Below are 16,514 nucleotides of genomic sequence, written 5' to 3'. Positions count from 1 at the left end.
TCTTTTTCCAGAGTTCTGTGCACATTTAATCATAAAGTTTTTAAAAATCACCAACTTCAGTGTATAAAAGTTTTTTAAAATCCCTAACTTTTTATAATGTATTCACAATTTTGCACAGCATAAGTCTTCAATTATTACTTTTTCTGAACTGGAAATAACTTTTTGAGTGCAGAAATCATTGTTTTCTCCATTTCCAGTGCAAAATGATCTCTGCAAAACAATCAAGGATGAATTTTGTGCAGAATAAATCTCAAACCCCTAAGATTATGGCCAGTCCAGGCTTGAAAAATGTGGATTCAACTATTTTATATTTTCTCCATCCCTGTTAGTGATTCACTAAACATTGCCTGCCAGGGATTTCTTTCCTATTCATCATACATGTTGCTGTCTAAACACATTATATAAGGTAGGCCATTATTATTATTTTCAAAACCATTATCTTTTCTGCCAAGTGATAACAAATTGTTTAGTCCAGTATATGGATAGAAATTATATTCAGAATTTTTTCATGTGAAAAAATATATCAGAAATATATCAGATAATCTGGAAGGCTAAGGACATATAGAAATAGGATGCTGTAGAACTCTATCCTAGGAATTCAATGGGACTTAATCCCAGGTATATATATGTCGGATGAGAGCTTCAATAATTCATTGAATTTGACATCTAAGATCAACATTAGTGCAACTATCACTGATAAGATACTACTATATACAATCGTTCATAACTGACATAATTCAGAGGCCATCGTTCATTTTGCTTCTTCGTAAAATGAACACTGTACAGTATACTTAAATAAATTTGCTTACATTTTAAAGTATGTTTTATTTCACATTCCAATTTTTATATATATATATATATACAGTAGAGTCCCGGTTATCCAACATAAACGGGCGGGCCCAATGTTGGATAACTGAAATTGACGGATAATACGGAGGCCCTATGCATGGAGGGAGGCAGGCTCAGAAGGAAGCTTTAATGGAAAATTTCTTCTCCCCTCCCCCCCGGCGCCTTTCTTGTTTACCTTACAGGAGCTCAAAGGCTCCCACCAGCTGTTTCTAGGGGCGGGCAGCGAGGCGGGCTCCGTGTGGAAAAGGGCCCGGAGCCGCCATGCGCATGGCTGCCTCTGACGCGGCGTCTGTCTCCCCCTCCGCCTCCTCCTTCGCATCTTCCTGGGGAGGAAGAGGGAGAAAAAAGATCTTTTCTCAAACTCCCTGCCGAGGGAGAAAAAAGCTCTCCTCCCCCTCCTCCCCCTCTTCTCTTGAGCTCTCTCAAGCAGCCGAAGGGAGAGAGAGAGCTCAAGAGAAGAGGGGGAGGAGGAGGAGGAGAGCTTTTCTTTCCCTTGGCAGGAAGGGAGCTCGAGAGAAGAGCTTTTTTCTCCCTCGGCAGGGAGTTTGAGAAAAGATCTTTTTTCTCCCTCTTCCTCCCCAGGAAGATGCGAAGGAGGAGGCGGAGGGGGAGACAGACGCCGCGTCAGAGGCAGCCATGCGCATGGCGGCTCCGGGCCCTTTTCCACACGGAGCCCGCCTCGCTGCCCGCCCCTAGAAACAGCTGGTGGGAGCCTTTGAGCTCCTGTAAGGTAAACAAGGAAGGCGCCGGGGGGGGGGGGGGTGGAAGAAATTTTCCATTAAAGCTTCCTTCTGAGCCTGCCTCTCTCCAGGCACCCTCCTGTGGCTTCAGTTTCAAAGGTTTCTCAAATGGCGCCTTTCAAGTTTGGCCCTCCCCTCTGCACCCTCCTCCATGCATGGGCGCAAAAGTTCCTTCCCTCCTTGCCACGCTCCCCCCCCCCCGGGCAGTGCGTCGGATAATACGGTGTGTCGGATAAACGGAAGTCGGATAACCGGGACTCTACTGTATATATATATATATATATATATATATATATATATATGGTAATATCATATAATCAGAGCTATTTTAATAATCTTCAGATTATTTAACTCACATGAACTTCAGTGGGTTTCAAAATGAATATATTTGTTCAGAATTCCATCCCAAGGTTCCAAAGACATGTCTGCTGAACATGAATAGCTTCCACGTAAATGTAGTTAAAATAGGTTGCAATAAATGTAACCTTTTCTCCTTTTTCTCATTTTCTCATTTACTGATTAAACAAATACATCAAAAATGTAATAACTAATTTAGTCAAACAATGCCCAAACATTTTATGAAGATTATTTTTCAATAAATAAAGCATATGCAGCAAGTTTCCTGCATTGATTGTAACACGGATTTTGTTGCTATCATTACTAACAGCAATAAAGTGTCATCAATAACAGCTTGTTTTCACCTTTAATCCATTTTTTAAATTAACAACTTATAGGAGACATTTGCATGCCTGGTGTACATATAGACAATAAGTTCTGTGCATACACGAAATAATTCCCATTAAGATTAATGGTGTTTGTGTCTAAATATATGTGCATAGCATTGGGCATAATGCTTCATATTTAGACTCTAATCTCATGATATCTTGCCTGTTCTGTGTTTGTCAGAAACAGTATCCATGGAGTCAATTGTTTGTTTACTGTCATAAATCTATCTTGTAGGTCATGACTGTTGGAGGAAAGAAATTTGGAGATTAGAGGGAGTTGAGCACATGGGAAAATGCTCTTTGAGCCTAGACAGAAGTTTGCATGCAGATTTTTGTCTTCAGTTAAGAATTTTTTTAAAAAGTTCAAATTTACTAGTGATTTTTTTATCCAGACAGAAAGTATGAGTAACAATTAAGCAAAAACCGATATTCAGGTATGCCTACAGCACCCATTCTTGATGAATACTAGAATGGATGGGAGTTGTGAGTCCAGCAGGTCATGAAATGATGGTTTCTGAATGCAGAATTATTAGCTTTGTTGAATCTTGAGTGGAGCACAGGATGGCAGAAATGCTGTATCTGAATGAATTACCCCATTGAACGGCATATTTATGCCTTAGCTTTGCAGGTTTTTATGAGAAGGGGAGGTATAATATCTATAGGGCATGTCCAAAAACACCCATTTCATGTTCATTGTTGTGGATAATAAACATGGCAACTACAGTGTTCCCTCACTTATTGCGGGGGTTACATTCCAGGACCACCCGCACTAAGTGAAAATACGTGAAGTAGGGACACTATATTTATTTTAATATTTATACATTATTTTAGTAGTTATACACTATTTTAAGTCTTTATCAACCAATCGTGTTTTGATAAATTGCCTCCTTCTCCTCCTCTTGCCGCTTGGGCTTCTTTTCTCTCCCTCCGACTTCTCCTTCCTCCCTTCCTTAGGCTGTAAATTGTAATTTTTGATGATTTATAATATTCTTTTAGAGTTTATTAAAAACTGCGAAACAGCGAAGCTGCAAAAAGTGAACCCCGAAGTAGAGAGGGAACACTGTATTTTCAATCTTAGGCTCACATTATTTCAATAGTTATCTCATTATGATTTTCCACCTTTTTTTACCCTTTCTTTACTTCATTTTCCTAATTGCTGTGCCAATCCAAGTTATTTTCTCAGGTGGTAATTAACAAAATCTTATAAGTTTATGTAGCTAATATACCCCACATGGGACTGATACGCATTGCCTTGCGGTCAGGCTCCTTTAATGCAACCTTGCTTTGAGTTCAGCTAAGTCAGATGGGAAACCTGAATCCACACCCACAATTCAAGCTTTCCCACAACTTAGTGACTGTGAAGACAGTTAGGCCAGTTTCTAACCCAAACCAGCTGTAACTATCTTCACTGCCATCCCATGTTCTCCAGGTTCAGGTGACCTGGGGCCATCCCAAACCATGCTAGTTCCTTCCTCTGATACGTAGCCCACAGCACCAGGTATTCATTGGTGGTCTCCAGCCAAGTATTAACCAGGGACAACCTGTTTGGGCTTTAAGATCATATTGAATCTTGTACCTTTAGAGTATTTAAAGTATAAAGACTTCTGTGCAGACATAAGTTCCACCTGAATTCTGTGGAACTTTTCCTTTTATATGTGGATATAAAGTTGCAGTCTTAAAATACCAGTTTTAAAAATATTTATTTTTGTTTTGTTTTAATTTCAGCTACATTTTTGCTGGACTACAGCACAAAACGACATTGCCTAGATTGAGTGATGGAGGCCAAATGGATCATACAACTACTACTCTTCTTCATCATTGACTCGGTGAGTGACTCCAAAGTTGCTGATACAATACAATAAAGTTGGATGTGAGCGTCCAATATTTTGTGTTCATCCGTTCATCCATGTTCGTTGCATTTTCCTTTACTGTAGAAAGCAACATATTTCCATATCAGATAACATATCTTATCAAAAGTAGCTTGTGGCCAGAACATGTTGCCTATTTTCATCATGTTTAAGGAAGAACATAGCTCAGTGTTAAACCATACATTTTGCATGCAAAAGCTCTTAGATTTAATCTCTGAAATCTTTAGGTAGGACAGGGAAAAAATTCCAGTCTGAAATTCCTACTGCCAGGTAGTGTCCCCACACTGAGATAGATGCTTTGAGTTGGTATAAGGCAGCTTCCTTTGTTTTTAAACTATTCCTGGACCCCATGAATACACTCCTCTATCTTTCCTACTATGCAGTGAAAGGGAGAGGAGCTGCTTTTTAAAGAGCCAGTGGTTCACCCAATGGTTTTTAAGTACACTTTCAATAGTTTGAAGACTTGTGACATGACTAGAATGCTTCATCTTCTCACCTGCACCATTCATAAATGATCCCGCACTGTCTATATCTTCAAGGCTGTAGTGCTCACCTGCTGCCTAACCCGGTGGCAGGCCTCTTTGTACAGAACAAGACTGGTTCTTAAATGGTGGACATGTAATCTGTCACTTGCATTACAGTCTGTCACCAGAGCATTACTCAAAAAGAGCCTGCCAGAACTTGAACTTTGGACTTCATCCCACGCAATAAGTTACTTAGGCGATCCCTCGTAGCTCGAGGAGGATTGTCTTCCATCTCTGGTGTCTTGGGGGTGGGTCTTAGGTGGCTGAAGAGACCTATTCTTGACCCACATGTTCTCCCGCAGTGAGGACATTGGTTTCCAGGTGGAAGGCGGTCCCGGTCAGGGTTGGCTTGGTGGGCCTTCCTCTTGGCACGTTTCTCCCTTAAGCCCTCCATTCGTGCCTCTTCAAACTCCACAGCACTGCTGGTCACAGCTGACCTCCAATTAGAGCGCTTAAGGGCCAGGGCTTCCCAGTTCTCAGTGTCTATGCCACAGTTTTTCAGGTTGGCTTTAAGCCCATCTTTAAATCTCTTTTCCTGCCCACCAACATTAAGTTTCCCATTCTTGAGTTCAGAGTAGAGTAGCTGCTTTGGGAGACGGTGATCAGGCATTCGGACAACGTGGCCAGTCCAGTGGAGGTGATGGCAGAGGAGAATCGCTTCAATGATGGTGATCTTTTCTTCTTCCAGCACGCTGACATTTGTCCGCCTGTCTTCCCAAGAGATTTGCAGGATTTTTCTGAGGCAACACTGATGGAAACGCTCCAGGAGTTGAGTGTGATGTCTGTAGACCATCCACATTTCGCAGGCGTAGAGCAGGGTTGGGAGGACAATGGCTTTATAAACAAGCACCTTGGTATCTCTATGGATATCCTGATCCTCAAACACTCTCTGCTTCATATGGAAAAATGCTCAGGCGGTGTTGTATTTCAGTGTCGATGTTGACTTTTGTGGAGAGGTGGCTGCCAAGGTAGCGGAAATGGTCAGCATTTTCTAATGTGGCACCATTAAGCTGTATTCCTGGCATTGCAGATGGGTTAGCTGGTGCCGGTTGGAAGAGCACTTTGGTTTTCTCGATGTTTAATGAGAGGCCGAGCTTCTCGTATGCTTCTGCAAAGGTGTTTAGAGTGGCTTGTAGGTCTTCTTCTGAGTGCGCACAGACTACGTTGTCATTGGCATATTGGAGTTCTATAATAGATGTTGTGGTGACCTTGGTTTTGGCTTTCAGTCTGCTGAGGTTAAATAGCTTGCCATCTGTCCGATAGATGATTTCCACACCAGTGGGAAGCTTCCCATCAACAAGGTGAAGTATCATAGCGATGAAGATGAAAAATAAGGTAGGAGCAATAACACATACCTGCTTGACACCTGATTCCACCTTAAATGGGTCACTTTGGGAGCCATTGCTGTCCAAGACTGTTGCCATCATGTCATCATGGAGGAGCTGAAGGATGTTCACAAATTTGTCAGTTCTATCCCCTTTCTTGAAAAGGGTGATGATGTTGGCATCCTTGAAGTCTGCTGGGATTTTCTCAGTCACCCACACCTTTTCAATGAGCTGGTGGAGTTGTTGTATCAGCTCAGGTCCACCCTCTTTGAAGATTTCAGCAGGGATCCCATCAGGTCCACTGGCTTTGTTGTTTTTTTGTTGGCTGATGGCACTGCTGACTTCTTCCAAACTAGGCAGTGCTGCGAGCTCATCCCAGGTTTGTTGTTGTGGGATTTGTGAGATAACCTCTTCGGCCACATTGGAGCTGCGATTCAGCAGGTTCTGGTAGTGCTCTTTCCAACGTAGTGCAATTGATGTTTTGTCCTTCAGAAGTTTGGTTCCATCTGATGAGCGTAGAGGCTGTATGCCATGGTTTCTTGGTCCATAGATTATCCTTGTGGCTTTGAAAAATCCCTGAGCATCATGGGTGTCTGTAAAGTGTTGGATTTCTTCAGCCTTCTTTGTCCACCAGATGTTCTTGAGTTCTCTGGTCCTTCTTTGGACCTCAGCTTTTGCACTGGCATAGATCTTTTTCTTGGCAGCACAGTTGGTTTCTCTCTGCCATATTTGGAAGCCTTTCCTTTTGTTATCAATTAGCTGTTGGATCTCTTTGTCGTTATCGTCAAACCAGTCTTGATGTTTCTTAGTTTGGTATCCAATGGTTTCTTCGCAGGCTGTGATGATGGAGGTCTTCAGTTTGTTCCAATGTTCCTCAACATTTTTGGGGTGTTCTGTGGGTAGATGATCCTTGAGTATTGTTTGGAGAAGGGCACGTTTGGAGGGCTTCTGAAGGGCTTGGGTGTTCATTTTGCGCCTTATTTTTCTTCCTCGGAGTCTGCATTTGGGGGCGATCTTGATAGCCACCGTGGATTGGATTAACCTGTGGTCTGTCCAGCAGTCATCTGCACCTATCATGGCTCTTGTGAGAAGCACATCGCGGCGGTCTCTGGCACGTGTAATTACATAGTCCAAGAGGTGCCAATGCTTTGACTGGGGGTGCTTCCATGATGTCTTGAGCTTGTTTTTCTGGCGGAAGAGCGTGTTGGGGATGACAAGGTTGTGCTCTCCGCATTTGGTGAGAAGCAAGATGCCATTCGAGTTGCTGTTTCCGACCCCGTCTTTTCCTATGATCCCTGGCCACAGGTCAGAGTCCTGTCCGACTCTTGCATTTAAGTCCCCCAGGAGGATGATTTTGTCCTCCTTAGGTATCTCCAATAGGATGGTGTCCAGCTGACAATAAAAATTTTCCTTGATGTCTTCATCAGCATCTAGTGTTGGTGCATAGGCACATATGATGGTTGCCTGTTGGTTTTTGGCAAGGTTAATTCGGAGGATTGAGAGTCATTCGTTGATGCCAGTGGGTGCCTCAGTCAGATGCTTCACCAGGTCATTTCTGATAGCAAAGCCAACTCTGTGTATTCTATGCTCTTCTTCAGGCAGTCCCTTCCAGAAGAAGGTGTAGCCTCCCTTTTCTTCCTTCAGCTGTCCCTCTCCTGCTCTCTGGGTCTCCTGAAGTGCTGCTATGTCGATCTTAAAGCGTCCCAGCTCCCTTGCAATGATAGCAGTCCTGCGTTCGGGGAATTTGCTGTCAGTGTTATCCAACAGTGTCCGTACGTTCCATGTTCCAAAGTTCATTTCTCTTTTTTGACCACAGAGTGGTGACCCCTCAGGACGCAGCAGTCCAGTCAGGGATAAGAGGTAGACTATGTTTAGGGCACCTTTTCTAGCCCCTTCCCCATGTGGGGTGAGCAGAGCAGATCCTAAAAAGGGCTGCTCAGTCATGGATACAGCTGCCGGACTACTCAACTGCCTCGGACCTTGAGATAGAATGACTGAGTCCATATCCACCACCCATGTGCCAGTCTGTACCTAGGGGCTTCCAGATTTCACAATCCTGCCCCCGTCGCCACTCGCTCATCGCCATGGGACTTTTGTTGGTTTGTTTTTATTTTTCTTGGAAGATGCCTGTGCGTGATTTTTTTAATGTGTGGAGGTCGGTGCACGGCTAGTCAACACACAGTCTTCACAGAATGAGGTCCCAGCAGTGGTGTGATTAACACAATGAGAGTGGCTTCTCAGTCTGTTGCAGACTTCTTCCGCCTTCACAGCCATTGTAACATGTAACATGTTATCCTCTGCCTGCTCCGCCATTGAGGTCTTAGGGTCTTCGGATTGTTCTTGGTCTGGATCCTTCCCCATGACCCCTCCTGGGAGTGCATGACTCCAGTGGTTGTGCCCTCAGGTTCATTGGAACATGCAAGCCCCCTCACCACGACAAGGTGACAATCCATCGAGGGGGGGGGAGACAAAAGGGGAATTCCCATCACATGTTAAATTTCAGGGTTTTACATGGGGAATTAAAACAGAAGGTCTTTGCCAATTGACTTAGTAAGTGTAGGAAAAACATACTTTAGAAACAGCAAAGTACTGGGAACCCATGGTATGATCTTGTGTCATGTGATGGTCTCCGTCGATAGTCATTTCTTAAATGTGTAGAAACACTGATTTTATTGCTTGCGATGAAGTCCTTTATCTTGAAGAACTCGAGGTCACTTTCCCAGCATAAAAAGACAACAGAGTATCTTTTTTTGAAGAGAAGGCTTCCCCATGTTTCTTGAATCAATTGCATTAAAATTTACTAATTTCTTCAAAATTCTGTTGCCCAGTTACTTGGAAGGCATCTTGATGTATTGTAATTGCTCAAAATGATTTGCACTAACATTCTCTCCACTTAATAATTTTGATGTTTCAGCTGCCTTGCCCACTGTGGCCATTTAGAGTATGTCTCATTGAATATATATCTCATTTTCTGTTAAGGTTCAGGTCACAGCCATTCCAGAAGAAAAGGAAGGGAACTCTACTGATGAACACTATCTAGCAAGTGATAAAAATGTGACAGACGAGCTCCATTCCCTAGGTGTTACCATGAATAAAATCATGGTAGCACAGTTTGAATGTTACCAGAAAATTATGCAGACTCCAGTAAATGACAATCAAGGTAAATCATCATTGACATATTCATACAAATAGCCACCCTTTTAAGTGTTGTTCTTATTAAAGCATTAGTAAATTACAGACCCTCATACCCATGGGACTCGTGGTTTTTTCTGCCAGCATACAACAAAATATGACCTCTCTAGGAATTTTCTAGGTCTTGTAGTTTGTTCTGTTGTATGCTTTCACTTGAAGTTACTACACAGTCATGTTATAGGGCCTAGAAAAGTCCTAGAGAGGACATAAAACAGTTGTTCATTTCAGTAGGTTTCACTATTATCCATGGTTTCCTGTTTCCACAGTAGTTCAGGACATACTCCCCACAGATGCAAGGGCTGTATAGAACACAGAAACAAAATGACCCTATGAGGGTGATGGGTCTAAGAGAAAGCCCTTCCCGAATATGATAACCATATCTACAAAAGTAGAGGTGATGTAGTCTGTCTAATGCAATTTTCTGAATCAGTGTCCCAAATAACCCCAGGAACAAGGGTAAACACCAAGACACAGAGAATTTTTTTGTTAGGTTATATAAGGAATCAATAGCCCATAAAATTGTTTTAGTAAGTAAATTGTTTGCACCTTATAACATATTGCTTGGGGGCACATTTGGTCCATTTGTGTAGCATAAATGATTCTCAACAACTGTATTCGTAATTTAGCTAAACATTCAGGAAAATATAGATGCTATGGTGGAAAGTTCAGCTGAAAAAGATGTTGGTAGGTCTTGATCTTGAGAAGATCTGTTCAACTACTACCTGTCCATTATATTGAATCCAAACAATGTATCTTTTCAACAGAGAAAACTCCAGCTATGAGTAACAACAACAATTCTTTATTGATTAGTCACTTTTGACCATATCAAAACATGTAAAACATACAATACGTACACACTTACGCATACATACAATAAAACCATGTAAAGATACAAAACATCCTGACCTGCGGCCCAGCTATGAGTAGAAGGGGTCTTATCCAGGCCTTGCTAAATAGGGACCATGGAGTCTTTCATGTCTTCTTTCATTCTTTGCATAGAACCTCACTGCAACAGAACATGGGATGGATGGTTGTGCTGGGATGATGTTCCTGCTGGAAAAACAGCAGTGCAGAACTGTCCTGACTACTTCCAGGACTTTGACACCTCAGGTAATTTTTCCGTTGTTTATTTATTGGCAGTGTGAGTAGTCTTCAGGGAAAATGGAGAGGATAACACTTTGGCACTAGTAAGGCAAAAAATATTTCAGCATATGCAATACCCACTGACTTCCAAAATAGAAAATAGGAGGTTTTTTGTTCAAATGTTGACTTATGCAAATGATTTTTTAAAGCTGTAGAGTGGTATAGGAGTTGGTTATGGGTGCAACTGTGGAAAAGTACCACAAGTGGAGGATGTGATCAATAAGGAACACAGCTACGAAGGGTTATATTAGAGAGTAATTAGAGAGTGTGTAGGAGTCTCATGGTGTGAAGTATGGAGTGTTTCAGATGGTAGCTGCAAGCAGGTAGCAAATACAGTAAAGTCTCACTTATCCAACATAAACTGGCCGGCAGAATGTTGGATAAGCAAATATGTTGGATAATAAGGAGGCATTAAGGAAAAGCCTATTAAACATTAAATTAGGTTATGATTTTACAAATTAAGCACCAAAACATCATGTTATACAACAAATTTGACAGAAAAAGTAATTCAATATGCAATAATGCTATGTAGTAATTACTGTATTTATGAATTTAGCATCAAAATATCACGATATATTGAAAACATTGACTACAAAAATGCGTTGGATAATCCAGAACGTTGGATAAGCGAGTGTTGGATAAGTGAGACTCTACTGTACAGGCTAATGGCTACGCTCACTAACTTGCCTGACTCCGTTGTTTGGGTTGGAACTGTTTTGTACATTTTATTCTTTGTTAAAAATGTTTGTAAATCTGAAGTGCCTCTTAGGGTACTTCTAGACATCACCTCAATCTGCATCAAAGCAGGTTTCAAAAAACCACTTTGGCATGGATTTGGGTCCACACACTACCCCTCATACCCAACTTTCCTGTGGGTGTGCCCAGACACCCAGAAGCTCCTCTAAACTAGCCTTAAAATTAAAAAGACTTACAAGGCTGCCATTAAGCTGGTCCAGCAGTCCTCCTGGCATGTAGAAATGACATGCCAGGTGTTGGGAATTGATGAGCCGTTAAGCTCTAATCACCCCCTTTATGTGGTAAATTCCCATTAAAATAGCAGAGTAAAATGCAGCAGTGAGACTTACACGGTGTGAGTTTTGGAAAGCCTCTCTGTCTTCAGGACAGCGAAAGAACGCAAAGTTAGCTTTAAAGTTTAAAAGCATTTATTGAGGTAAAAAGAAATCCATTGATGGATAGAAAAGGTTTGGAGCTAGCTAACTTATCTAATCTGATCTAATACACATAGATGGATCAAAATAACAAAGATCTAGATAGCTACAACTTGAAAAATAGGAGCGGACAGAGTGCGTCCTCTCTCTGGAACAAAGCAGGAAGAAGGAATGGCGACCAGCCTCGTGGGTCTCTTCTTCTCTAGGGCCATAAACATTCCAGAGACCAAATTGGGGAAGTTACATCAAAGCCCTAGGAGAAATCACATTTCTAAAGCATCAAAGGGTGGGGTTGACCTAAACAGGACAGGAAGGATGAAACAATAGTAAAGCCTAATCAAAGCATGCATGGAACTAGGGAAGGTGTCCCTAACTCTTTTCTAGGCTTCCTATCTAACCATAGAGACTTAGGCAGTACAGGATGACATTTTTTCAACAGCCAAGAAGCAGGGAGGGGGGGGAACAACTGGTTTTCCTCCTCCCCCACCTCTTGGCACATCATTTCTACATGCCAGTAGGACTGCCAGAGCAGCTTAATGACAGCCCAGTAAGTTTTTATTAATTTTAAGGTTTGTTGGGGGAGGGCTTCAAGGGAGGGGTGGGTGCCATCTCGTACCTTTAGGCTCCAGGAGCCCAAAGGTGCGAGATGGCTGTGGGGACTGATCCCTGGGTAGTCCAGGAATACTTGGTAGTCAGTCCCCACATTCCCAATACCACATTAGACCTGGACCTTTCAAGAATGCCCAGGTCTAATGGGGTATTTAATTAATTCGGAGTAACCGCAGTTATTCTGAATTAATTCGCTTTTACCGGAGACGTTGTTTGGACGCTTCAAATAAAAGCCCAACAGGTCCCACAATTTGGAAATCTTCATCAGGCCTGAGATATCATAGACAGTTCAGTCAGCAAAAAAAAAATTACTTGAAGCTTTTCAATATGAGTTTAAGAATACGTGGGATAAAGTCGTGAAATGCAAACTGCTGTGATTTAGAGTTCATTGACTTTTCATACTCTAATTCTAATTTCAGCTTGAACAGAACACCTTTAAATATGCAATTTTGAGACTTGTAAACTTGTAAGACATTAGAGGGCCATTAGGCGATAGGAGAATATGTCTAAGAGTATTTCGATAATGTGTTGCTATTTCTATGAGTTGACAGTTTGGATGTTGGTTTCTTAAAACATCAAAAGTTTTATTTACCACTGTGTCTTTTTTCCCCTGACCTTTTTTTTATCAGAAAAAGTTTATAAGACATGTGAAGATAATGGACACTGGTTTCTACACCCTAAGAGTAACAGAACATGGACAAACTACACACGCTGTAGTGAAGAAATACCATCTAAATTGCAGGTAGATTGAAAAACTGAATGTTACACATGGAGAATGAGATTATTTCAAAGGACACAAAGCCATGAAAGACATGGAATTTTGTATTATAAGCATTATTTTTTCACTGCTGTTTCAGCAAAGCTTAAAATGCCTTTAGACTGCAAGCAGAATTCTGGGAAATGTAGTTTAGGGCAGGGTCTTCTGAATTCTCTGGCATAGGGCTCCTCGCCTTCCCAAATACATTTCCCATAATCCTGTGCTTTCTCAGTTTCTTTCCCAGTGAACTCTGCTTCCTCCCTGCTGCTTCCCTCTTTTAATGGTGAGAAGCCATTAATTTAAAGAGGAAAGGCAGCCTTTTGGGCTTGGCTTTGCTTCTTTGCGCTGAAAATGAAACTGACTTTGAGAGGCTACAGAGATTTACAAAATGTAAACGAAAAAGTATTGGGTAAGTTTTGATTGTTAAGTTTGTGGCGCAGGCCATGCCAGAACATCAGATATCACATCATAAGTATGGATTTAGTGTATTTGATATGACTTATGACAACTAAAGAAAAAATGAATTACACACCCCTAATAAATACACTTCCTTCTCTTTGGTGGTTGAGAAGGAGAAGACTTCTGCCATGTGAGGATTTGATTAAGTTTATCATTTCAGCCAAAAAATTAATTTCCTTTTGCCCTGAAAGTTTCAAAGATTCAATATTTCAATGCTGTAGGCAATTCCTCCACCAATATATACCGCAGCAGTTTTATATTACAATTATATTGATAGATGTGGCTGCTTTGTCAGTTGAACCATTGTAGCAAATCATTTTGTCAGGACTTTCTCAGGTTGTTATCACATTTATACTGCTTTATTCCACTAATTGCTATGGCAAAAATCTGGTGAAATTTGCAGTTTGTCATTTAGTTCTGACTGAGAACTCAAAATGCCCATTCCCACATTGCAAGTCCCAGAATTCCACATAAAGTTGCCATGGATGTCAAAGTGGAATATCATGCTATAACAGTATAGTGTGATAAGGACTTCAGTTTACACTGGTCATTAGTCCTAAATCCCAACAATTAGTCTCAACCTGAGTTGATCTATTGAATCAAAAGGAATTTGTTTAGTTAATGATTGCATTGACTCAGACCCCTTCTACACTGCCATAAAAACTCAGATTATCTAATTTTAACTGGATTATATGGCAGTGTATACTCATATAATCCAATTCAAAGCAGATAATCCAGATTATCTGCTTTGATAATCTGAATTATATGGCAGTGTAGAAGGGGCCTAAGGCTAGATCTACACTGTAAGAATTGTGGGGCGGCCACTGAAAAGGAGTTTGAGATGGAGGTGGGACCGAGAGAAGACCCTCTCCTGAAGATCTCGGGGCCTGGGCAGATTTGTATTCGGCCAAATAGCCTGGACCTCAACCATCTAGGGCATTGGTTCTCAACCTGGGGTCCCCAGATGTTTTTTTGGCCTACAACTCCCAGAAATCCCAGCCAGTTTATCTGTTGTTAGGATTTCTGGGAGTTGAAGGCCAAAAACATCTGGGGATCTCAGGTTGAGAACCACTGGTCTAGGGTTTTAAAGTTCTTTGAATTGTGCTGGGAAACAGACTGGCAGCCATTAGAGCTACTGCAACAGAGGGGTTGTAGAATACAGTATATTTCTAAAAAATATCAGCATCATAAGATAGATAAATCTCAGCAATGCATCCATTAATGGCCTGGCAAAATGTAAGATTGTTTAAGACCCATTTTGCAAGCATGCAAATCAAAGAAAATGTGGAGGTTCACTGAGGAAAATGGCTTTCCATTAATATTACTGAACTGAATATTTGTAAAACATACTTGCACCTGCTCTTCTTGTTGACAAGAAAGGGATGTCTCAGCACATCACAGCAAACACACAGGAAAAAATGGTCAATTTTAGTGAGGTTTTTGACACATCAAGAGTTTTGATGAAACATTTGCATTCCAAAAAATGATGCATTTTATATCCCCTCAAAAATGTTTTTCACTGACAAAAAATTTGAAAGGTGAAAAACCACCCAAACATGTGAAAGATCATCCAAAAATTTAGGACTCATATCTGATCCAGAAATAAGAAAGCTTGCGGAATGAAATAAACAAAGATGGACATCTCTATAGAGAACATAATTATTCTTAATGGTGATCCAGAAAGCAGGGGGTTGAGACCAATTTTGTGATCTCATAAGGGTGTAGCCCAGTATTTCTCTGACTGGTATTCTCCGTTAACCATTTATTGTGCTGGCTGGGGAAGATGGCAGTAGCAATTCAAAGCCCATGGTGAAACAGGATAAGATGGTACAGTAGAGTCTCACTTATCCAAGCTAAACAGGCCGGCAGAAGCTTGGATAAGCGAATATCTTGGATAATAAGGAGGTATTAAGGAAAAGCCTATTAAACATCAAATTAGGTTATGATTTTACAAATTAAGCACCAAAACATCATGTTATACAACAAATTTGACAGAAAAAGTAGTTCAATACGCAGTAATGTTATGTTGTAATTACTGTATTTACGAATTTGGCACTAAAATATCATGATATATTAAAAACCTTGACTACAAAAATGGCTTGGATTATCCAGAGGCTTGGATAAGCGAGGCTTGGATATGTGAGACTCTACTGTATTTCTAAGATACTGAATTATTGCTCACGTGAAATTGCTAATGTTCAGTTTGCGACTAATCACATTTTGTGGGAAGTATTTGTGACAGAACTGCATTGTTACTTACGTTGTTGTATTTCTCTCCTTGTTTTTCTCTCTCATTACAGACAGCTTTGAATTTGTATTATCTCACTATCATTGGGCATAGCCTTTCCATTGTTTCACTTTTGATTTCTCTTGTCATATTCTTTTATTTTCAGTAAGTATAATTATTATTACTATTATCTTTATGTGGCAACTACATCTTTTGTCTGAAGCTTTTATAGCTCATTCCGTGTATAATATTTGGCAATTCAGGCAGAAACTGAGATACAGCAAGAAGTTGTTTAGTTCTGTTTATTTTCAATCAAGTGATTACCCCAGAGGACAAAGCTTCAATTTTCTGCTATTCAAATACAGTGAAGACTTGGATCTCTTTCATACTGCACAATTATAATACAATTCTCTTATCCATGTATTTGATATCCATGATTTCATTTACCCACAATTCAAAAAATATTGACAGGCCCCAGAAGTGTTTGTGGGCAGTTCTATTCTATGGTATGCTTCTGACCCAATATAGTCCAAATATATGATTTATCATTATCCACAGTTTCAAATATCCACAGGGAATCTTGGAATGTATTTTCCATGGATGTGGGTGTCAAACTGTATTGCACTGTAATGCCATGTTTTGTTGCCATGCCTCCCTTCTGTGGAATCTAATGATTTGTAATATTTTTGCAGTGTGTACTAGAGATGTGTACAGTATTTGTTTCATCTGCTTAATTCATGCATTTGTTTCGTATTGTCCATCCAGATGCACGAAACAAAAGACACAATTTTCAGATAAAACAAATGGCGAAATGAAAGAGAAAGCTGCACGGATACCGTGCTTGCTTTTGTTTTCAAGCCGGGTAACCATACTTACTCAGGCACCTTAAGCAGATACTGACAGAGGGCTGCTTTCCCATTATAGCTG

At 40.9% G+C, this 16,514-nt stretch overlaps 1 protein-coding gene and 1 long non-coding RNA gene across 4 annotated transcripts in view; both read left to right on the top strand.

The window, feature by feature from the left end:
* The window catches only part of LOC103280023 (uncharacterized), a 1,071,411-nt gene that overhangs the window by 465,614 nt on the left and 589,283 nt on the right, over positions 1-16,514 (top strand). The gene's annotated exons all lie outside the window — the stretch shown is intronic.
* The window catches only part of calcrl (calcitonin receptor like receptor), a 116,370-nt gene that overhangs the window by 71,008 nt on the left and 28,848 nt on the right, over positions 1-16,514 (top strand). The window contains exons 2-6 of the mRNA XM_062963455.1: positions 4,040-4,140; positions 9,011-9,191; positions 10,223-10,333; positions 12,774-12,886; positions 15,661-15,752. Coding sequence (XP_062819525.1) covers positions 4,090-4,140; positions 9,011-9,191; positions 10,223-10,333; positions 12,774-12,886; positions 15,661-15,752 — 548 coding nt within the window. The 5' untranslated portion in view covers positions 4,040-4,089. The remainder of the gene's footprint in view (positions 1-4,039; positions 4,141-9,010; positions 9,192-10,222; positions 10,334-12,773; positions 12,887-15,660; positions 15,753-16,514) is intronic.

Source organism: Anolis carolinensis, chromosome 1 (genome assembly GCF_035594765.1).
Source record: "Anolis carolinensis isolate JA03-04 chromosome 1, rAnoCar3.1.pri, whole genome shotgun sequence".
NCBI lineage: Eukaryota > Metazoa > Chordata > Lepidosauria > Squamata > Dactyloidae > Anolis > Anolis carolinensis.
Note: the sequence above shows the minus strand (reverse complement) of the source record. Positions and strands in the feature narration are given on the sequence as shown.